Source organism: Macrobrachium nipponense, chromosome 39 (genome assembly GCF_015104395.2).
Source record: "Macrobrachium nipponense isolate FS-2020 chromosome 39, ASM1510439v2, whole genome shotgun sequence".
In the NCBI taxonomy this organism is placed as follows: Eukaryota; Metazoa; Arthropoda; class Malacostraca; order Decapoda; family Palaemonidae; genus Macrobrachium; species Macrobrachium nipponense.
This window is the reverse complement of record NC_061099.1, coordinates 36720317-36731518: the sequence shown is the minus strand read 5'-3', so window position 1 is coordinate 36731518 and position 11202 is coordinate 36720317. Positions and strand designations below refer to the sequence as shown.

The 11202-nt window shown below is 37.3% G+C and overlaps 1 protein-coding gene and 1 long non-coding RNA gene across 6 annotated transcripts in view; one reads left to right on the top strand and one right to left on the bottom strand.

Annotated features, from left to right (window-relative positions):
* Positions 1-11202, bottom strand: part of LOC135210309 (uncharacterized) — a 163616-nt gene that overhangs the window by 127306 nt on the left and 25108 nt on the right. The window lies entirely within an intron of this gene.
* The window catches only part of LOC135210304 (uncharacterized), a 40276-nt gene that overhangs the window by 12537 nt on the left and 16537 nt on the right, over positions 1-11202 (top strand). For 4 of the 5 annotated variants that reach the window (XR_010313493.1, XR_010313494.1, XR_010313496.1 and 1 more), the window contains exons 4-6: positions 857-1066; positions 4440-4585; positions 5085-5304. Coding sequence is in view for 1 of the 5 variants with exons in the window: in XM_064243188.1 (XP_064099258.1) it covers positions 857-1066; positions 4440-4585; positions 5085-5276 (548 nt within the window). In the remaining 4 variants the exon portion in view is untranslated. Of the gene's footprint in view, positions 1-856; positions 1067-4439; positions 4586-5084; positions 5458-11202 lie in introns of those variants that run through there. The other variant, XM_064243188.1, reaches the window with a different exon arrangement.

Here is an 11202-nt window from a genome sequence, read left to right as displayed (position 1 = left end):
CCCAGTGCTTGGCCTTTGCCCTGAATTCTATATCCAATTCAATTCAATTATCCCATAGGAGTGACAAGTGGTGCTTGCAAAGATAAAATCCGTTTTTATAAAAGTTGTGGGGTACATGGCAACTTATTCTTGCTCCTTCTCTATGCTGTCATATGTCCGAAAACTGTACTTGTGCTCCTTGAGTCGATTGTATAGAGATTTCTGCCCGGCTCTGTGCTTGCGTTGCCAGTGAATCTGTTCCTCGGGGTAAACCCAGCCTTAATTTTGGTCTGAGTCATCATGCGAAACTAATAGGCATTTGATATTTTAGAAAAGTATGGTCTTTTATCAAAATCTAGGCAAAATGTTTTCTGGAGAGGACAAAAGTTCACTTATGTTATTTAAAGTTTATGGATGCTATTACTTTGACTAAGTTTAAATAACAAGAGGAGTTATGGAAATAAGTTAAGGCAGTTTAATTTGATTCCCTGTTAATAGCTACCTTTAAAAATGTATTTTTAAATTTATCACGAGTACCTACCACAGCCTTGTTTCCCTTTTTCCTTGCTGTCACTGAATGTCGTAAAGTTAAAAAATCTTTCCCTATCTGCCCTGAAGAACTTAAGTTAATCTTACAGGGAAGAGTAAATGTCAGTGAGTCTGAGGAACTTAATCTTACAGGGAAGAGTAAATGTCAGTGAGTCTGAGGAACTTAATCTTACAGGGAAGAGTAAATGTCAGTGAGTCTGAGAACTTAATCTTACAGGGAAGAGTAAAATCAGTGAGTCTGAGGAACTTAATCTTACAGGGAAGAGTAAATGTCAGTGAGTGAGTACACGAACACACTCTCTAATCTGGTTTGTTATTTTTCTTGTAGGTCCCAAAAGCTACCAAGTTTTGCTTGTGGGGAAGATGTGGCGATTCCTCGTCATGGGAGATCCTCTGGTGTCCGAATTCTTGGTCAGGGACGTGGATTCGTCCATCCTGGAACGAGAAGTAGCTGCGGTCGAACAATGGCTTTATAACTCGACGGCTCTGTTGCATGTGATGAGAGACCACCCGAGTCACAACGGAGTCATGCTTGCAGGTATAGGATGATTGGAGATTTTCCTGCCTGTACTGAATTGAATATTTCTCTCGCGTGGAACGGATCGGACAACAGATTCAGTGGCCTTTCTTTCAAGTTTTCGTTTCCCCGTAGATATCACTCGCTGCCAGCTACGGGAAGATTTGCTACTCTTCATTTCCACCCCCAGCAGCTGTTTTTCACATGATAAGTAGGTTAGCCGTGACTAAGTGCAGAGGATGATTCGACACAAAACTTTTGACAGTACAGTTATGAGCCGTACAGTAAACGCACAAAAGACATTTTCAAAAATATCTCTTTTAACTGAGAGGCATTATACTGTCATTTCTCCCGGCATAGAAAGTGGAGTATTTACAGTGGATGATCGGTTTTATCTTCCTGAAATACATGCTGATTTCAATTTGGCTTTATTGTCTCTTCGTCTCCTTTCAAAATGTTGATGTAGTACTTAAAAAAAAATGTCACTTAAATGTTCCCCCACCTTGTCGAAGCTCCCCATCCTTTTATTTTTATTTATTTAATTATTATTTTTGTGGTACCACCGTTGCTCAGAATCGTTGTTGTTGATTGTTTGTTTGTTTGTATGTATGGTGTTTTTACGTTGCATGGAACCAGTGATTATTCAGCAACGGGACCAACGGCTTTACGTGACTTCCGAACCACGTCGAGAGTGAACTAATTTCCCCAGAAATACACATCTTTGACCCCTCAGTGGAATGCCCGAGAATCGAACTCGCGGCCACCAAGGTGGCACGCCAACACCATACCGACCACGCCACTGAGGCGCCCTGTTGTTGATTGAGATGGGCCATATGCCAGCGCGGTCTTTTACTTCTGCAGTAGCCCGCAACATATAGCAATCTGCTTCGGGAAATGTTTGCAGTATGAATGGCCTCCGTTAACTTCCACAAGATCAAATTCGTTAAGTGGAGTCTTTTAGTATGGCTCATTCAGTTTTTATGCACATTCCTTAAACAGTATAGTACTTAAACTAGGAGTTGTTAGGTTTATAAATTTTTAGTTACTGTATTTAAAAAAAAACTGCAGGAAAGGTTAAGTATTCATCTGGTTTGAACAGCATGTTTGCCTCTGTAAATTTAATGAAAAATATGATAAGTAGTTCAGCAAGAAAAAAAATAAGCGTAAGACCCTTACTTTTGAGATATAGGCTGTCAGATTTTGTTGCTAGGTGTTGATTGTCAACATGTAAAAACATGATAATGAGGATGAAGACAGAAGAGAGGATATATTTGACTTGAATAGTTCTTGAAGTTTATATCTGACCTGCGCCCCCCCCCCCCCCCCCCCCCCCCCCCCCGAAATGATCCCTATCATGTTTTTATATTTATTTAGAAGCTTCCTGTCCTGTACTTTTTACTTTGATTCATTTTTACTTTATTTCTCTTCGCTGTGTGTACCAAAATTGAATTTATTTTAAAAAGATTTTTATACCACATTCATTGACTTATATTTATGCGGTTTATGAAATGATTTATGAAACCAAAATCACGCATCTTTAGAACTTTTCGTTCTCCAATGCTACAACTACCGTTACCTGACGAGAGAGTGCATTGCCACGGAAGTGCAATATGCCTTGCAACCGAGTTTATGTTATGCATTTTTCATTGTATTCCTTATCTAGTCTAAACCATTTCCTTTGATCAACAATGCACGAAAACAGGTGGCAGTATCAGTCATCTGGCCGAGACACATTCGTACCAAGTGTAGAAGTCGGAGATTGTGGTTGTCGGACTGGGGTGGTTATGGGCGACGGTCATTTAGTACTGGTAACACTTGTACTGGTAACACTTTATATTGCTGACAATTGACAGCAGCCAGAGGCAAAGATGACTCAGCGGTTTCTTCCTTCCTCCTTGTTTCCATTTGTTTTTTGGTTTGCTCCAATTCCCTGTAATGGTGTAGTGCCGTCAGTGCACCTCATGCGGTGCACTGTAGGAATTATTTACTGTTCTTTGTAGCGTCCCTTCATTCCCTATAACTTGCAACCCCTACCGTTCTTGTACTTGTTTGTTTGTTTGTTTGAATGGTGTTTTCACGTTGCATGGAATCAGTGGTTATTCAGCAACGGGACCAACGGCTTGACGTGACTTCCGAACCACGTCGAGAGTCAATTTCTATCACCAGAAATACACATCTCTGACCCCTCAGTGGAATGTCCGAGAATTGAACTCGCGGCCACCGAGGTGGCAGGCCAAGATCATACCGATCACGCCACTGAGGCGTTTCCGTTCTTGTTCTGTGCCTCCATTTATATTCTTTCTTCCATCTTACTTGCCACCCTCTTCTAACAGTGTTCAATGGTGCAACTGCGAAGTTTTCCTCCTGTTACGCCTTTTAATTAAATCTCTTACTCTCACTTTTCCTTTCATCGCTGAATGATCTCATAGGTCTCAGTGCTGGGCCCTCGGCCTAAAATATATATTATGTCTTCTATCTACTATTTATGGTTTGCATAATGATTCTTGTTAAACTGTCGTGGATTTGAGGTCGCCTACAATTTCATTTTGCTCTTAAAATTATGGCGTCATGCCGGATGAATGTAATGAATCTATTGTCATAGTTGCCTTTTGTAGATCGGCACAATTCTTTCATATTGTCGTGGTTTGATATTAATAGGCTTTTAGTTGGTTTTTTTAACATAATTGTAGTATTTCTGAGGTTACTAGTTTCACTTTTTATACTGACCGCGCGCGCACACACACACACAGACACACACACACACACATATATATATATATATATATATATATATATATATATATATATATATATATATATATATATATATATATATATATATATTATATATATATATATATAGTGTGTGTGTGTGTGTGTGTTGTGTACATATATATATATATATATATATATATATATATATATATATATATATATATATATATATATATATATATATTATATATATATATATGTGTGTGTGTGTGTGTGTGGTATATATATATATATATATATATATATATATATATATATATATATATATATATATATATATATATCCCAGATTTATGTTACCTTTGTACCCTTAGATATAGATTTTTTTTTATATTACTGTACTTTATTTTTATCATCTTCAGTTCTCGATCCAAAGAAGTTAATCTAGTTTCGAATTTATAAGGATTTCATGTCGCCTTATTTCTATATCAGTTTTTAAATTACATTCGTTTTAAAATAACTAGATTTTACTTGAAGTTCCTTAGAGTATCCAGGCTAATTCTATTTCTCTAAATATCTTTCCTCATAATCAGCATTTGGCCACGTTTTGTTTTTATGATGGTTTCATTTTAAATATTTTTTTCTCACTAATTATGGCGAATTGTTTATTCAATTGCAGGCCTGTGGGGAGGATCTCGAGCAAGAGCTGGGCATCGGTTGAGCGGACTTCTGTGGGAAATGTTGAAGTGGCCTCCCAGGAACATCTGGGATTACGATCAGGTCCTCCTCAGAAGGGTTGTCTGGCCGGAAGTAACTAATGACGTGGTGCGTGCTGACGATTCCTTAATTCCTTCACAATTTTATTTGATTTTTTTGTAATTATGGATTATTACAGGTTCCGTTTGTTCCTTCACGTTATACAAACCATCGGTCCTTTACATAAGGAATTATTTTCAACGCCAGCTGGAACTAATTCCTTATGTAAAGGACCTTAGGTTTGTATAGTTAGGAAAAATACAATTTTCTTTCAAAAATTTTGATTTTTAACTTATCTAGGAAATTAAGCACTCATACGCATGTTTATGTGCATTGCCTACTTGAGATCATATTTGAAGAAATGATTCAAGAGTGAAAGAAATGAGGCAATACCGTGCTCATATAATGTCTCACATTATTCAGTTACTAACAAAGTTTAATCAGGAAGGAAGTCCAGAGCCTCCCAGTGTTTCTTTCATCTATATAGCCGTAATTTCTGATTGTGTAGGCGTGTATGTGTAGAGAGAGAGAGAGAGAGACTCATAAAATTTCAACTTATATATTGCAGTTAGTGCATGACAGCTACTTCTGTGGCAACCGCAGATTTCAATCCAAGCACCGCTCAGAGCCTTTTCCAACGCGCCGAGATGGCAGGTATTTTGTGGGATGGGGCCCTTTGAGAGATGCAGAGCTTGACGGCATAAGTATCTGCCCACGTCAGTGTAGACCTGTTAATCACCAAGATTGGATTCTTTGTTAAATCTTACTCCTATTTTTTATATAATGAGGTATTTTCACCATCGTTTTTTATATGTATACGAAGTTGCAATTGTAATTCTTATTATATTAGTCCGTATGTTTAGCAATAGACTGTGATAACTATGTTGAAATAAATGTAGCGAGCGATGTTTACATTCGGGCAATTAAAAAAAAACTTTTAAAATGAAGTATATACCTAGTACCTATTACGCCAAAATATGGAAATAATCATGAAGACAGCATAGAGGTTTCGATATGCATATATGCTAGATTACCCTGTGTTGAATCCCTGCATGGTATATTTGAACAATCATACCTTCAAAGGCAGCATACATATTCTCTTTTGTACGGCATGTATTGAATGGTGTTGTAGGTCTTGCTGTACCCATATGGTCCTGATGCAGCTGACAAAACTGTTATAATAACTTATTTTATTAACATTATCCTCTTCTATTACCTATTGTATGGCTATGATACGTAAGAACAAGAGTTGGTACAAATATGTTCTTCAACAGGGTACCGTGGAAATTATGCCCATTTTCTGTAATGTAAGTAACGTTTTCTATATCTGTTCTGTGGGAAACCTTATAGTTTTGGTGTCATAATTATTTGGCAAGCAAGTTACATCTCTTTGGTTGAGCTTCCCAAACTTCGGTAAGTAAATAGATTTGCAGGGGCTATGTAGTTTTATCATTATATGTAGTATTTTGTCTATATCTTCGTCTGTGTTATTCTGTCAAACCTATTTAGTTTTATTTTACGAACGTTAAGACGTATGGAGACGTAAACCACCGTAACAAAACCTAATCATGAAACTACAACCGTCTGGGCGTCATAAATGATGCCATAAATATTTTCTATTCCTCATCATATCTATTGGAAGTTTCAACCAACTTAAGAATCGACACTTTGCATCGACTTGGTCGGTCGTAATGTGAGCTAGCCTGAGTAATATGAACGAACTAACTTTATTTGGTGGTTGTTCGAGATTAAGCTGGCCTTAGGCCAGCACGGCCTTTTGCTCCTAGAGCAGCCCGTAGGCTTTATTTGGCAAATGAGGCTGAACATAAGGCGGCGTACGGACGGAAGCGTAGAGTCCGTCATGCACGTACAAAAAAAAAAAAAAAAGAAAAGGCCAGAGCCCCCGCTGTGAATGTGTTTCTTCACAGACGAAAATACATGACTAATATTACATAGAGGGAACGGATTCCCGACATATATACATCAAAAGAAAGGGCGTAAAATGCTCTACATTTTAGTTCCTGGAAGAAAAGAGAGGACATATGGATATACGATTTTACAATGGAAGGGCGAACATATTCGCCCGAATGTCGTCCTCACAGTAACATAAGAACTGCAGATTCACCTATAATGCGTACTTTGTCAAGGGTGGATGAAATGTAGGTCTTAATAACTAATTGTGGGACACTACCCCAGGCAACCTCTTTGTACAGGAGGAGTAGTTTAGCATACACTAAATTATCCATACAACAGAGCAAATCTTCAGCCAGAGCTGGCGATATGGACCGTGGAGTCTTTACCTGGTAAGTAGTAGGATGTGGACAGGTGCTCGCTCTGTGGATTAGTTAAGTCAGAAAAACTGCATTTCTACTGTTTTCTACAAAGCTTTTGCACGAGAGTAGAGAATAAGCTTGTTGTCATGTTAATAAATGGTAGTTATATCTGAATTAAGGAAATGAGATGAACAAAACGAGAGAAAACTTGGAAAAACAGGTCTGACGCCAATTATATATTATATATATATATATAACATATATATATATATATATATATATATATATATATAATATACATATATATATCTATATATATATATATATATATATATATATATATATATATATTATATATACTACATACATACGCTAATGCCAAAGAGCGCCTTAGTGGCGTGATCGATATGGTCTTGGCTGGCCACCTCGGTGGCTGCGAGTTCGATTCTCGGGCATTCCACTGACGGGTTAGAGATGTATATTTCTGGTGATAGAAGTTCGCTCTCGACGTGGTTCGGAAGTCACGTAAAGCCGTAGGGTCCCGTTGCTGAATAACCACCGGTTCCATGCAACGTAAAAACACCATACATACAAACTAATGGCAAATTTTAAAATGAATTTGTATTTTTCCTAACATACAAACCATCTGACTTTTCATATGAATTACCTTCAGTGCAAGCTGGAGGAGAATGTTCTACACAAGGTTGTTCGGTACCTGGTTTGCTGAGTCTCATAACCACTTGGCACATAATGTGAGTATTAATTGATGCATAGAATTTGTTCCTCAGTGCTAAACAATGTTGTAGCGACTACTGGACATCACTGAGGTAATACTGTATTGTATTAGAAAATATTTTGATGAGACCTCCATCAACGAACGTGTAAATGTGTCACTAACTATTATGAGTTATCTCAGATACAACTTATGACGATGTAAAATTAACTAAAAAATAATATTAGACACTATAAGGGTGTCGCACATCACATCATAATAGAATTACCTCGGTGTGGCCAGGAATGCAGCGGATGCTCATTGAAGCTTGAGTAACTACGAATATATTTTCTTATGAGTATTCAACCCATCGAAAGTATTTTGAGACTGACGGGGAGGAAGATGATGTGGCATGGAAGACTGGTAGTGGTGCCAATGTAGATTTTTAAAAATGTGAAGATATTTTCATAAAAAAATAATTATATCAATCGAGTGAAGAGTCAAAAGGAGGTCTCATATGCAAGAACTAAATATTTGTTGAATTTTTGTCATACTGAGATTATCGATTTCCAATTTTTCCGAAAGGCTAATTACTGCTCCTAATACTTTGATCACATATTGACACGTGATCCAATTGTGAGAGCTTTGAATAACAAGAATCATGATAAGATAAAGGTGCTTGAGGGACATATGTGAGAAATAAGTATCATGTAACTGGTTATTTCTACTCTCAAAAGATACGTTACAAAAGAAATGCCTTAATATCGCCTCACTGTTCAAATGTGAAAGGCATAACAGAAGTATGGCTTAAAAACGTTTTCCTAGCTGCTGTACTTGCAAAAATAGATTCACACCGAATAAAGTAACACGAGTAGATAGAATAAAAGTGTCGCCTCATGACTAATTACTGATGGTTTCATGATATTTGGACCAAGATAAACCTTATATTGGGTATAGAGTCTTCACAGGATTGTAGCTCTTTTGTTATCAGGAGTTATGAAAATATTAAGACTTTCAAGAAGGAACTAGACTCTCTTGTTCTCTCAATGATAGGATAGCCTGGCATTACAGTTATATGGAATAAGCCGTATGATGCTTCGAATATCTCTGCAAGTGTATGGAAAATTAACTTGTGTCCTGGAGGGCGAGTGGGACCAGACAAAGAGCTAGGATACAGACGACAAATGATACGTGATAACATCCCTCGATGTTTACGGTAACTGGACCGTGTCAAGATTAGCGAACCCACTATGATTCCACTTTGACACACACACACACACACACACACACACACACACACACACACACACACATATATATATATATATATATCTATATATATATAATATATATATAGATCTAATATATAATATATATATATTATATATATATATATATCTATATATATATATATATATATAATATATATATATATATATATATATGTGTGTGTGTGTACCATGTATATCAAAGTGGAATAATTGTGGGTTCGCTAATCTTGACATATGATCCCGATGATTTTTCAGTGATGCGAAATTAAAACTGTTTTCGAGTAATTGCTTGTACAAGTTCATTAATGCATCTACGCTTCCTTTATTGTTGTTAAAAGACTGAAACATTTTTAAGCCATATCCTGTTTGCAAATTAAGGCTGAATGAAGAAAAGAATAATTTCTTTTTGAATTTGTCGATCGACATATTCACCGAATAATCAGTCATGCTACATGGCAGAGCGCTCGGCAATTAATGAGGTAAAAAAAATGATCGTGCTTGCGCGAATTCAAACACAGATGAGTCAGCGAGTCGAGATGAAGTACAAAATTCTGAAATTCATCCTGGTAGTTTTATTTTGATAAAGGTGCCATTTCTTTCGATAAAAGTACTATTTATATCAACTAATAGACTTCATGCAGCCATAAACGTCGTGAAACATCTTGGATATTCATAAGCTACAGACGGTACCGAATGTACTTCTCACTTTACAGGATATTGGGTGGAGACCAGGTGGTGGCAATCAACGTTATTTTGCTATCGGTTATATTAACGAACATATTTAAAGTGAAATGTCGGCCAACTACTTACCTCAGGTTGGCCCGACTTAACTCATTCGGGTGTGGTGTAAGGACTTCGAGTTCCAGAGATACAGAACATTGAATTTTATTATATATAATACCGTCGATACCTATTTAAATAGATAAAAAATTAATTATGTTTATTTCTTAGTGAGATAAACTTCAGTATAATCATAAATTTTCGAAGTAGTCATATTTACTTTCTACTCATAAGACAAATCGAACGTCATGAATTCTACAACTTCGTTGCTGAAAATGAAAGTGTTCAGCAATACGTAAAACAAACGTATAATCACCCATTATTTGCGGCCATTTTAACAATAAAAAATAGGGAAGATGAAAAAATAAAAGAACTGAATATTTAGAGAAACTTTAACCGGTAATATTTGCATTTTTAGGGAAAAAATCTTTGTATATGAAGAAGTCAAGTGTTCCAATAACGCGAGTGATCAGATGGTCATGATGGCTGAACTGTTGCAAGACATTAAAGACAGAATGTGAAGTTTAAAGTACGAGTAACGTGTGTGTAGCGTGTCTGTAGGGCCGTGTGGGGGCCAGTATCAGTTAGAGGGGGAGTTATGGGGTCACAGAGTGTAGAAATTCTAAGACAAGGGATTTGGGCCTCGTTAACAGGGGGTTGGTTCTATGACCCCCATCAAGATGTCTTCTCCAATACATTTCACCTATATCTATGGCTCTACCTAGTATGTGCGCCTTTCTCCGTTTATCTGGTGAGTATACCTTAGGCTGCCAGCAGGTTGTCATAAGAGTTTGTCCGTTACGTGTCTTGGCTCTCTCACGCTTCTCTCCTTTCCTTGTAACTCCTAACCAGCCAGAATGCATCGTCAGTGTTCTGGTTTGTTTTCGTTCGCATTTTTGTCCTCCTTCTTCCCCCAGCAGAGGTTAGAGTGGTATTGGAGTAGTAAGCCACTTCTATATATATTCCTCATTGTCCTTAAGGGTCAGGTAACCAATTCGTTGACTGGAATGACGGTGCTTAACCTATCCTAGTTTGGTCTTGGCTACCTACTTCAGTTTGTGTTACCTAGCTGGGTCATGAACGTAGTTTTGGTAGGAATCCGTCGGGACGGAAAAAACCAGCATTTTGTTTACTTTACAAAAGAACAAAACATCTACCTATTATAACCAGTAAATAAGCTAGCTTAGTTTGGTCTTGCCTACTTCAGTTTGTGTTTAGGTAGTAGCTTATTAGGTAGGTAAAGCAGCTAGTGTAAACAACCGAGTGGACTACTGGGCCAATCTTGCCTGCTCGTTGACCCACCTTCCAGGAAAAGTTATTTAACACATCCTGACACCCGAGATGGTCACAAGTCATCGGTCGTGGAAGCAACACCTCGAGACCTCTACTTTCCTCTTAAAATAGGCTAAGTGTTTTCTCTCAAAGTAGAAAATAATGTCAAAATTTAAGATTAAACAGAGGTTAATGAAAGTCTTGCCATTCGCAGTGCCTCCATGACACTTTTAAAATACTTGAAACACCTTGCGTATAGAAGATTGATGGCATTTTAATGTTTGCGGAGTCACTTGTGTCAACAAACTTCGCATTTCCTGTGCTAAATCCGCACGCCGATCATACCCATAGACACTGGGACACTTTCTTCATAACAAT